The 13,241-nt window shown below is 39.5% G+C and overlaps 1 protein-coding gene across 2 annotated transcripts in view; it reads left to right on the top strand.

Annotated features, from left to right (window-relative positions):
* RCAN2 (regulator of calcineurin 2) overlaps nt 1–13,241 on the top strand; it is a 356,048-nt gene that overhangs the window by 70,195 nt on the left and 272,612 nt on the right. For both annotated transcript variants that reach the window (XM_004379524.1, XM_004379523.1), the window contains exon 2: nt 1,033–1,259. In XM_004379524.1, the coding sequence (XP_004379581.1) occupies nt 1,035–1,259 (225 nt within the window). In that variant the 5' untranslated portion in view covers nt 1,033–1,034. The remainder of the gene's footprint in view (nt 1–1,032; nt 1,260–13,241) is intronic.

Here is a 13,241-nt window from a genome sequence, read left to right as displayed (position 1 = left end):
TGTGTGTGTGTGTGTGTGTGTGTGTGTGTGTGTGTGTGTGTGTGAGTTACCATAATCAAGATTCAGGTGGTGATGAAGTAGATCATACTTCCTTAAATACGGACTCCCACTAATTTTAATGTGCTTTATTTCTATGATAGTGGAAAGTGAGCCAGACACGCTGTGTTTTAATCACAGCCCCGTTACTTTTTTGTTGACTTTGAAAAAGTTACTATATTGCCTTGTTCCTCAGTTTTCCCATCTGTCAAGTGAGGGTAATACTGGTACCAACCTCATAGGGTATTGTGGAGATTAAATAGGCAAGTTAATATATGTAAATCATTTAGAACAATGCCTGGCACTCAGAAAATGACAGGCAGTTTTAGTGGTGGTGGTGGTGATGGAGGTGGTAGTGTTAGAATTCATGACATAACTTATCAAAGCTTGACTACTAGCTGAAAGGTTGGCAGTTTAAGCCCACCCAGAGCCTTCTTGGGAGACAGCTGGCAATCTGCTTCCAAAAGGTCACAGCCTTGAAAACCCTATGGGGCAGTTCTACTCTGCACACATGGGGTTGCCATGACTCGGAATCGACTCGAGAACAACTAACAGCATGTAACTTATCAAAACACTTTCCCATGTGCATTTTTATCTGAAACCATTTGATTCTTATAATACTTTAGGACTCATCATCCATATTCTAAGCAAGAGGAAACAGAAACTCAGAGGATGTATGTGACTTTTCCAGGTCCCAAGTCCAGTAAATGCTGGGAGCTGGGCTAGAGCCCCAGGCCTCCAACACCTATCCTGGTTAAGTGCTTTTTTGACCATTGCACTAAGCAGCCCCTTGCCCAGAAGAAGAGCTGCACAGGAAATTGTGATTTAGAGATAAAGGGGATGATGTGAGCTTTTGGGTCATCCCTCTTCCAAAAACCCCTGCCTCTCCTGATCGCACTCCTTGCTGTGCCCCAGACAGTTCAGAATCAGGACCTTAGCGCTGAGTGTTAAGGGATCGTGTTCTTCTCTAACACACGTCTGTCTTTGTATCTTCAGGGATGAGGGGAGAATCTTATTTCATCGGCATGAGGAGCCCTGGGCAGCAGGGGCACATCCCAGAGGATGGAGGACTTTTCTTACTCTGCTGCATCGACAGAGACTGGGCTGTAACTCAGTGTTTCACAGAGGAAGCCTTTCAAGCAATCACTGACTTCAACGACCTTCCCAACTCACTGTTTGCATGCAACGTTCACCAGTCAGTGTTTGAAGGAGAAGAGAGTAAGGTAAGAAGCCTTTCCTACTCCTAAAACATGGGGAGATGTGGCAATATCTCAAAATATTTCCATTGCTAATTTGTAGTTGATGTTCTGAAGTTTTTGAAAATATTTATTCTTGGCATGCATAGGAGGAAAAGAAAAGCCTGTCATATTATCAGCTAACATTGGAAGTACACATGACAAGGTTGTAGATGAGACTGTGTTGAATCAATTCTAGTCCTCTGGGACAAGTAGGTCTATCTAAGAAAAACAATTGCTGTTAGGAGTACAGATTGTGGGAGATACCCCTTGGGGTAGGAAGCAGATGTCTTAAACTATTACAAGTTTTATTTTCCCTTATTCTGCCAAAAACATAATTTGCCTTTCTCCAAACAGCACAAGCTCTCTTTCTCCCCCACCTCTCCTGTGGTTTGATGAATGTTTTAAAAATAGCATCTTAAATCGTGACCCAAGTCCCAAAGCAGTTCCTGGAGAAGATAAGTTGGTTGGTCATCTGAGTACTGCTTTGCTCACTGATATCATGGTGGGTGGTATTGCTATGTGTGTGTTGTAAGAATTTGAAAGATAGTGGCAGCTGCTTGATTTGAAAATACTGGGGAATGAGGTTGTTTATATACAAATATTTTCCAGGGAATGAAGCTTCCCATTGTAAGAGACAAACTTAAGTGTCTTAAGACTCACAGTAAATATTACATTTGGAGATCTTTCTAAGTTTATTCCAGATTTCTCTGACCTTTTAATTGATGGATCTGAATGAATCCAACCTTTTGTTGTGGCTGTGGATCCATAGTTATAATTATCTATTATCATACCATGTTGTAAAATATGGGCAGCATTTTTACAAAAGGTGGAAGGGCCTTTTTTCTAAACTAAAGTCTGTGGTTCTGTTTGACATGCAGGGGTATGATTTATGATTGCTGTTTCACAAACTCATGCTTATTTTGCCAATTGGTGAATTTCAGACTCTGTTGTCTGAGTAAGATTACTGGAAGTCTGATTTCTGGATTTTATTACTCTTGTACTCAATCCTGATTGCCACTGAGAAAGCTGTCCCATAGATTTGGGAATCAGACTGCCACATGTTTCTGCTGTGGGGTGGCTGGTGACCGACTTTTCAGTTAGAAGCCAAGCACTTAACTACTGAACGACCAGGGTTCTGACTGAGTAATGGATTACAAGTTATTCTCAATTTGTATACAGAGTTGGTGCATAGCAGCTTGAGAAATAGCCATAGGTTTTGAAATAAATCTGATCAAGTACTGAGTAGAAGTAAGTAAGATATAGCCAGTGGAACCAGTTTTAAATTTTTTAGATCATTTATTTATAGCTAAGGAAGTGAAGTTATAATTGACCAATGTCTACATAATTAAACTTACTAAATCAGGCAGAAAGTCTTCCACCTTGGTGTGATTTTAAAGCCCCCATTCGTAGAGAGTTTCTAGAACATTCAATAATTTGATCTAGATTCAGTTTTGATTTAATTATACATACACAGTTTAAAGGCTGAGGAAGCAAGATAATCAGATACCAAATGAGCTGGCAATAGACTGGAGGCTGGATTACTGGGACCCTAGAAAAAGTGGAGGAAGGAAGGATGGCAAGACTACATCTTACATACTTTGGACATGTTGTCAGGGGGGATCATTCCTGAGAGAAGGACATCATGCTTGGTAAAGTACAAGGTCAGTGAAAAAGAGGAAGATCCTCAGCGAGATGGATTGACACAGTGGCTGCAACAGTGGGCTCAAACATAACAACGATTGTGAGCATGGCGCAGGAAGGGGCAGTGTTTCGTTCTGTGGTGCACAGGGTTGCTATGAGTCAGAACTGACTTGATGGCACCTAACAACAAGAGAAAAAGTGGATCAAGTGTTTGGGGAGCCTCGTGGCTCCTCATTTTCACTGCCACATGTTTCTTTTCAAGACACAGAAGTTTATAGCCTTCCCTTTGACTGTCTTTTTTTTTTTTTTTTCACTATTATATCTGTCAGGGTTCTCCAGAGAAACAGAACCACAGAAGCAGTAGGCTATCTGTACATATATATAGACATACATATAGACATATATAAACCCAAAACCAAACCCGTTACTGTTGACTTGATTCCAACTCATAGCGACCCTATAGGACAGAGTAGAACTACCCCATAGGGTTTCCCAGAAGTGGCTGGTGGATTCAAACTGCTGACCTTTTTGGTTAGCAGCTGTATCTCTTAACCACTGCACCATCAGGGCTCTTAAAGTCTTCAACTGATTGAATGAGGCCCACCCACATTATGGAGGGTAATCTACCTTACTTAAAATCAAGTGATTGTAAATATTAACCACATCTAAATATCTTCATGGCAGCATATAGACTAGATGTTGACCAAACAACTGGGCACCATGGTCTAGCCAAGCTGACACACAAAATTAACCATCACTTGCCTTGTGCCCATTCTCTCAGGATATTCTTTTCACAGCCTTCAGAGTTCATGAATGTAGCTGGATGGTGGCTATCATTCCCAAAGGGTGAACATTTTAGGCACTGTGCTAAGTAGATGGGGAGATACTTTCAGGCAGAAGGAAATGAAGTGTTTCCAGCACTCTTAGTATTTGCTTACAGCCAAGACTGGCCATAGTAATTGTCTTTAAAATATTTGAAGATGTCTTCAACAGCCTGGAATTATATCAGGAAGATGAGATGTCAGAAATGATGCTTAGTGTTCACTTTGGAGGTCCACGTGGGTAGGTATTTACATGTATAACCTGTTTTGGTACAGTCCTATTTGAAATCATTGTTTCTTGATATTGGTGAATTTGAGTTTACCTTGTTTCTTGTCATTACTACAAAGTACCCATTTTATTTTCCTTGTTATTGTTGTTAGTTGTTGGCGAGGTACTCCAGCTCATAACTTTCTTAATCAAGAAGGAATTACAACTCTTGATTTCTGACTGTCATAAATGAGACTTGCAGAAACCTCTGCTCTGTTTTCCCAAAGTTCTGAAACGCTATCCTAAACCCTTTTCCTTTTGGAGGTAACTTGGATAATACAGAATTGGACTGCTCATAATACAGGATACTATAGTATATGATCTGATTATATTTGTCTCTGCTTATCAAAGGGTTGAATATTCTGACTTGCTCATCTGTACTTTTCTATTTAAATTCTAACACCTTAGGAACTTTTTCCTTTTTAAAAAAAAAGAGCTCCACGAGGGCCATGATGTTCACTCCAATTTTCTGTGAGGCAGAATTCTGTGAGATTGTAGTTTGATTTGGTGCTTTTGCAAGGAGCGAGCACATACTTCAGTGTGGCTCACTGTGGTCCAGATGGTTGAGATTTGTTTATATAACACAAAGGAGAATGGGAACTGGAGGAAATTGGCATCTGAAACCGATAAATGCAGATTGCTGTTTGCATGCTACAGCTTGCAGCATAAATATTTTTGTATGAAACACATTTAGAACTGGGATCTTCACAGCCTTCAACACGTACAAGTTACTAGGGTTCGTTTCCCTTTAGCTGCTCCCTGTGGTTTGCCTTTTGGGATCCAGCTGGGATGTAGAAGCCATACTGAGACAGGTGAGGCTGGAGGGGGCATCCTGTGGGCTGCCCTGTGTTGGTACTGAAGACAGGTAAGCGTCTGCTGCATGGGACATTGGCACTCTTTGGTAGCTAAAGGAGAACAATAAAACAACTGTCATGAAACATTTACCCAGATTCAGCTGGATAAGGAGAAACCTAAAGTATGACTTTAGAATGGCCTCCACGAAAATGTGGATTCATTCAGTTTAATAAAATAATAATAATAATAGTAACAACAACAACAGTAACCAACACTTATGTAGCGTGTAGCTGGATGCCCGGTGCTTTTCCCAGTGCTTTACAAACATTAAGTCCTTCAGTCATCATGACAACCCTATGAGGGAGGTGTCTTTCTCTCCAGCTCGTGGGCACATAGCAGAGTTGCACTCCCTGGACTCCTCTGGCTGGGAGGGGTTGGGTGACTAGTCTGTGTAAGTAGAAGTGACTTGTGTCACTTCCAAGCCAAATATTAATTACCAATATTAGACCATGAAGAAATGTTCTTTTTGATACCGAGGCCGCTAGCATTGAGCCAGGTAGTGCTTGCTTAGGCAAGTTGGGTCGTGGAGGTGGCACAGGGCTGAGTTCTAGCCAACCTGTGATGAACATGTAATGTGACAAGAAAAAAAAAAAAAAAAACTTTGGTGTTTTAAGCCACTGAGATGTTGGGGTTTGTTATCATAGCATAATTTAGTCTATCTAGGTTGACACAGTGAATACAATTGTTATTCTCATTCTATAGATGAGGACACTAGGGCAGAGAGGTTAAGCAACTTGTCTGTGGTCTCACAGCTAATGAGCAGCAGAGCTGGGATCAAACCTTGGCCGCTAAGCTCCAGAATTCATGCTCTTAAGCATTATGCAATCAAAAAAAAAGTTGTTGTAGAGTTGATTGCAACTCATAGCAATCCTATAGGACAGAGTAGAACAACCCCATAGGGTTTCCAAGGAGTGGCTGGTAGATTTGAACTGCCGACCATTTGGTTAGCAGCAGAGCTCTTTAACCACTACGCCAACAAGGGCTCCCATTATGCAATACTGCCTCTCAGTTTACAAATATTTATTGAAAACAGGCATGGTACTTATATCCAGGGATGCAGTGGTGAACAAGATAGACATAAAGACATTGAATTTATAGTCTACTCAGAGAGATCAACTCACAATAAGCAAACAAATGATAACATAGTGATGTCAAATCAAAAGGACATTTAACATATTTTCAACTACATTCACTGCTTCACTACATAAACACAGGCACACACTTTTAAAAAATACAATATGGGGGCATTTATGCCATCCATTAAAGACTATATTCTACCAATATGGGAAAGAGTTCAAAGCACAGGCTCTACTGGCCACTTAGTCTTTGTGCTTCCCATAAATGGATCATCTCAATGCATTCCAAGTGATTAAAGTGATTATAATGTTCAAAGATACATAATTTTCATTCAGCATGACCACTAAATATAAGCCAGTTCCTTCTTCTGAAGCTCAGCTAAGAAAACAAGAATCTAGTCTAACCCTCAAGACTTTTTCAGGGTGTCTTCCTAGAGATTTAAAAAAGTTAAATCTGTTATTATTTGTGATTTTTACTTTATTCCCCACATAAGATTTACCCGCAATCAGGCATGCAGGAGAATGTGAATGTGCACTTTGTACTATGCAACTACAGGTCCACAATCCCTTATCCTCAGTTCTGAAATTGGAAAAGCTCTGAAAACCAGGACTTTTTTTTTTTTTCCATAACTCATTTTGAGAGAAAAATCTCACTTGACCTAATTCATTTGGCTTCAGAATCTGACCTAAACTGATGGTAAGTATGAATGTAGTGTAAATATTCACATATTTCTTTGCAGGAATATCCATGTCTTTAATTACTGAGTAGAGTCCCTTGGTGGTGCAAACGGTTAACGCACTCACGTCCACCTAGAGACACCTTGGAAGAAAGACCTGAAGATCTTCTGAAAAATCAGCCATTGAAAACCCTATGGAACACAGTTCTGGTGTGACACACATGGGTTTGCCATGAGTCGGAATCAACTTGGTGGCAACTGGTTTGGGTTTAATTACTGGCCCCATGTGAGGTGCTGGGAATACAAAGAAGAACACAAATTTCGTCTACCTCAGACCTGGCTGTGATACTACACAGTATGTGGTATATGCACCGTATTAGCTTTCCAAATCCCCAAATCCTGAATTCCAAACTTATCAGGTCCTAAGCATTTTAAACAGGGAGTTATGGACCTGCAGAATATTAAGCAGTGCACCTACACCACATGTTCAAAAAGAAGAAAGAATCCATCATTGAAATCTGGATTGTCATAATGTTGAGTATTAGATGCGTTTTGTCCATAGTAAGATGCTAGGATCTGCTGGGAATTAAGGATGCATTAAGCTAGGACAAGCGCTGTGTATGAACACTGCCTGTATGGCCTTCCCAGAGCCAAACTCTGATATCGATGAGACTCCTCCTCTGAGTATCTATAGTTTAAAGCCTTTGGCCTTGATTTGCTGTCACCGCCCTCACCCCCACCACTCCTCATAGCTCCTTGTGAATGGTATGATTCTGGGTCCATAGGAGAGCCTCCTGGTCAACCACGTAGGTAGTCACTGTTCTGTGCATACGTTTGTTCTGATTCAGGGAGCCCGATCCAAGGAACTTAAGTTATAAAACACTTTGTATCAAGCACCCACAAGTAGTTTGCTTCTCTTCATTGGTGGTGTTTTTCCTCTCTAGACTTTGAAGTCCTTGAAGACAGACAAAATTTGTATTCTTCTTTGCATTCCCAGCGCCTCACATGGGGCCTGACACATAGTAGGTGCTCTATCAATATTGTATTGAACCTCCGCTTAAAATAGTGACCAAATTAAGATACAAAGGGATGAATTTGCAGGAATGGCTAATTAATTTGAGATACAGCAAAGATTAGAGCAAGGCCTCTTGACTTTTGGTCCAGTTCATTCCCTACCACACCTCACTATGGAAAACAGGTTCTAGAAACATTATTGGCTACCATTCAGCATGAACATTCATGTCAAATAATTTAAGGCATGAGAACTCAGGTGATGCAACAGCAAGATTTAACCTAAACATTAATGGATTGGATCCAGATCACTCTTGTAGTTGATACTATACTCATGTGAATAAGCCTGTTTTATATGTCAATTCATATTTGATGTGATGTTTAAAAATTTTAGAGGTGGCTCACTCATTTAGTAAGCCAAATGAGTTAAAATTTGGAAGTATCTTAAGCACATTTTTGTTCATAACTACCCCTCTAGAGCAAAAAGGGAGAGATAGGAAAAAGAAAAGACAGCAATGAAAGCTGAAATCTGGTGCTTTTGAAGACTTTAGAAAACATATAATGGGGATGATTTAAGGTTGGTTGAAACATTCATGCTAAGGATATTCAGCAAAGGATGAACAAGAAGGTAGTAATTTACTGTAGTTTAAGTATCGCTGAATATAGTTTGGAAAATAGCAAAACAGGTAGTGAATTGTGGCAACCTGAGAGTAAGAATATGATAACCAAGCATCAGTTTTAAATATAAAAATGGGTAACAGTTAAATCAGACACCAGATACTCAAGGAATAATTAGGAGTTTCACGGAGTCTCTTGTGTTGCTCCTTTATAGGTGGAAGTGACATTAACAGATTTGATTAGTGTTTTAAAGAATCTTTAAATTGTATTTAGTAGTTTAGCCATGTTTTCCCCTTTCTCTGGGTGGTGACTGGACAGCCATAATTTGTAACTGCTAATCACCTGGGGGCACCTGCCAGATGAGAGGCCCAGTATGGGGCAGATTTGAAAGCTGCTGTAGGACGTTCCCTGGAACCTTAACCTTTCTTGGAGTGACTAAAATATTTTAGAAACATATTTAGTGTTTTGTTTCTCCACAGCACTGAGTGACCCCCTGGGGCCCAAGAGCCTGACAAGCCTGTCTAAATGCCGCCACTTAACTACCTGGAAATAATTGAAGCAGTGGAGAGAATTAAGCCTGAGGGTTTTTGTTTCTGTGCCAAAGAGTGGGTGAGCATATACTCTTGATGGCACTTGGGGGAAAAATGACTGCCGCGGTCCATTTAGTCTGGGATGATATTAAAGAGCGACAAAGACTTTTTTTCCCTTCTTGGAACCTACTTAATATGATTTCCATCAGAGCTGCTGCTAAGATATACAGTGCCTTTGTGAATTATTAAAAGGCACCCTGTTGGCAGAGGCAGTCTTGGGGTAACTTGCCTTGAATAAGGATTGTGAACTTGTAAAAATGGTGCCCTTTCCTCTGGGCTGAGTAGGGTGGTACATCCCTGAGTAGGAATGGGTGTCTTGATAAGTGGAGAGCAAGTTGGACTTCATTCTCCACTCTCCTCCTTGACCAGAAGCCCATGAGAAGTACACCAAAGACATAACCATCATGGTGGCCCTGGTTGTACTAAGATAATTTTAAATTATTTCTAATTTTAAAAGATATATAAATGCCTATATGACCCACCAATTCCACTCTTGGGTATATATCCAAAAGAAGTGAAAACAAGAGTTCAAACAAAATTTTTGTGCACAAATGTTCATAATATTATTTACAATAGCCAAAAGATGTAAACAACCCAAATAATGTCCATCAAAAGATGCATGCGTTAAAAAATGTGGCATATACATACATCAAGCACTATTTAACCATAAAAAGAATGAAGTACTGATACATGCTGCAGCATACATAAATCTTGAAAATATTATGCTAAATGAAATAAGCCAACACAAAAGACTACATATTGTATGATTCCATTTATGTGGAATTTAAGGTGTTTATATTCCATCCCATTTATAGTCAGAATAGGCAAGTTCATAGAGATAGAAATCAGATTAGTGGTTGCCAGGGGCTATGGGGAAGGGGAGTGGGGAGTGACTGCTTAATGGGTATGGGGTTTCCGTTTGGGGTGATGAAAAAGTTATGAAACTAGATAGTGGTGATGCTTATATAGCATTGTAAATGAACTTAATGCCATTGAATTGTATACTTTAAAATGGTTATGTCTTAGTTTCTTAGTGCTGCTATATCAGAAATACCACAAGTGGGTGGCTTTAACAAACAGAAATGTATTTTTTCACAATTTAGGACACTAGAAGTTTGAATTCAGGGCACTGGCTCTAGTGGGAGGCTTTCTTTCTCTGTGGGCTCTGGGGGAAGGTCCTTGTCTCCTTTCAGCTTCTGTTCCTTGGTTCCTTGTTGATCTTCATGTGTCCTGTATCTTCCCGTCCATTTGTGCTTCCTTCTGTGTGCTTAATCTGCTCTTTTTAAAATCTCAAAGGTAATTGGTTTAAAACACACCCAACACTAATATGGTCTCATTAACACAACAAAGAAAGTCCTATTCCCAAATGAGATGACATCCACAGGTGTAAGGGTTTAGGATTTACAACACATATTTTGGGGGGACACAATTCAATCCATAACAGGTTACAATGGTAATTTTTATGTTACATGTATTTTACCCCAATAAAAATATATAAAAAGATATATAAATTCAAGGGATAACTGTTGAGTTCTGTTGCACAAGGGTATTCCTTTTTAAGAAGTAGTCTCAGAAGTGAATCCTGGGGAAAGATGGGGAAGGATTAATTTTATTGTTGTTGTTATTATTAAATTTTGCTTGCTCTCACTAGCTGAAGATGGCATGGGCTTCTCCTGCCCCTCTTGGCTTCCTTGATCTTTGATTCTGGTCTCAATTTGGTAATCATGAAATTCCGGAGTGATTCAGAGATAACTGGAGAAAGTCAGAGAGTTTTGATGTGAACTTTTAAACTATGCCAAGGTATCTGCCACAGCAGGCCTGACATTTAGCTCAGTGGATGAGATCAGTGGGATATAGATGGGCTGAGGGCCAGTTCCATTAATATCATGTAATATTTACTCTAGGAGAGTGGGATTGTGAGTGTGCTGCATTTATTTCATTGTTTTCTACTCATAATTTTATGCACTCAATGCTCAATCATACTCCCCTGCCTTTTAAGAAGAATAGATATATGTATAAGCAGAATAAGTGTAGTTTATTTTTTAAGTTTAATAGTTTATACTAATTTTTGATAATCTTACATTTTACGGGGACTGTTGTGTAACCCTATGGAGCAGTTCTACTCTGTCCTTTAGGGTTGCTATGAGTTGGTATTGACTCAAAGGCAACAGGAGTGAATGAGTTGTAATATATAGCATAACCATCATTTAAAAAATAAATGCCATAATCTCTGTCTGTTTTGAGAGGGAAACTCATTGATTAGATATGTGACATAAAAACAAACAAAAAAACCCAAACTCATTGTTGTAGAGTCAATTTTGACTCATAGCAACCCTATAAGACAGAGTAGAACTGCCCCATGTGGCTTCCAAGGAGCAGTTGGTGGATTCGAACTGCCAGCCTTTTGATTAACAGCCATAACTCTTAACCACTGTGCCACAAGGGCTCCAGGATTTTCAAGGAGCGGCTGGTGGATTTGAACTGCTGACCTTTCTGGTTAGCAGCCAAGCGCTTAACCACTGCACCACCAGGGCTCATATGTGACATAGTTAATATTTTTCATCAAACATGTTGAAATATCATACACTCTTATTTTGTTCAAAAACCTCTTTCCACCCAGATTCATAGGTATTATTAACTCCACATGATTAACTATAATATTTATATACAGAATACCAGTACCAGTTGCCATTGAGTTGATTCCGACTCATGCTACGTGCATGTGTATCAGAATAGAACTGTGCTCCATAGGGTTTTCATTGACTGACTTTTCTGAAGTAGGTCACTAGGACTTTCTCCTAAGATGTCTCTAGGTATATTTGAACCTCCAACTTTTTGGTTAGCCCAGCGTGTTAACCATTTGTACCACCCAAGGACTTCATACACAGAACAAACTGCCTCATATGGTGTTCTACTCTTGTATTATAAGTGTCCTGAGGGCTTAGGTGGAGCCCTGGTGGAATAGTGGTTAAGAGCTTGGCTGCTAACCAAAAGGTTGGCAGTTCGAATCTACTGGCTACTCTTTGGAAACCCTGTGGGGCAGTTCTTCTCTGTCCTATAGGTTTACTCTGAGTTGGAATGGACACGATGGCAGCAGGTTTGGTTTTTTTGGGTTTTTGAGGGCATAGGTAAGTTCATTATTCTTTTGTATCCCGAAGTGTCTAGCACACTCTCTGGACATAACATGGGCTCTTAAGGGAGGAGTAGGCCAGTGAAAGGGCTTTGGATTCAGAAACACTTGATTTCAAATCCTGTCTTGGCCACATACTAGTTACATGAGCTTGGCCAACTTAACTTCTTTGAACCTCAGTTCCCTCTTTTAAAAAGTGGGGTTAACAATACCTTCTTTATGGGTTTGTTACGTTGATTAGATGAGGTAAAATCAGTAGATAGCACAATACTAGATCTTTTTGATAAATATTGGTTCCCTTCCTCATTTTCTTCCATTTCCCTTCCTGTCACCCCCACACCCCACAAGCCTATGATTGTTTGTCTCTGGTTCAAGTTATTACATCAAACATAGCTGCATACTTCGATAACGTTTAGGTTAGCCAGCTCCTTGCAGAATCACAGCCAAACTTTGCTTTTTCTGTCATTGCCTTGGGTTTTGAGAACATTTAATCTCAGCCTTTGTCACCTGCAAATTTGTTACAGGATTCAGGTTGCTCATTGTTTCCCATATACCAAAGCAAAACCAAACTTGTTGCCTTCGAGTTGTTTCTGACTCACAGTGACCCTATAGAACAGAGTAGAACTGATAGGATTTCCAAGGAGTGACTGGTGGATTCAAACTGCTGACCTTTTGGTTAGCAGCCAAGTGCCTAACTGCTGTGCACCAGAGCTCCGTTCCCCATGTAAGGTTCATATAATACATTTCTTTTAGTGCATGGTGCCAGGAAAACTTTGTTTTCCCTCAGGAACTGTTTTTTTTTTTTAAATCTCAGTAGGAGAGTTATGTAACTTATATGTTTCTGTTTTTCCCTGGCTCCCAGGAAGCTCAAATTTAAAATTAATGCTCAGTCAAAGCAATTCTACATATTCTTATTGGTCCTGATAGTCTGTTTATCTTTTATCAACCACATGATGCATGTATGTAATTTAAGAAACTTTTCTGAATTAGCTGAACAAACTTTGTTTATATTTTTATGAATGCTTTAATAATTGTCGTTCAACATGTGAAGAGGCTGGCGCAGTGGTCATTAAGTGTGTATTTTGCAGATATTTTAAATTCCACTGTCAATAGAAAAATATCACACAAATTAGTAGATTATATAATATTTTTAGAATAAAATAAACAAAAATCTTTTTTTTTATTGTACTTCAGGTAAAGGCTTACAGAACAAATAGTTTCTCATGAAACAGTAGTACACATATTGTTTTATGACATTGGTTAACAACCCCACAACAAGT

Source organism: Trichechus manatus, unplaced genomic scaffold, assembly GCF_000243295.1.
Source record: "Trichechus manatus latirostris isolate Lorelei unplaced genomic scaffold, TriManLat1.0 scaffold00065, whole genome shotgun sequence".
In the NCBI taxonomy this organism is placed as follows: domain Eukaryota; kingdom Metazoa; phylum Chordata; class Mammalia; order Sirenia; family Trichechidae; genus Trichechus; species Trichechus manatus.
Note: the sequence above shows the minus strand (reverse complement) of the source record. Positions and strands in the feature narration are given on the sequence as shown.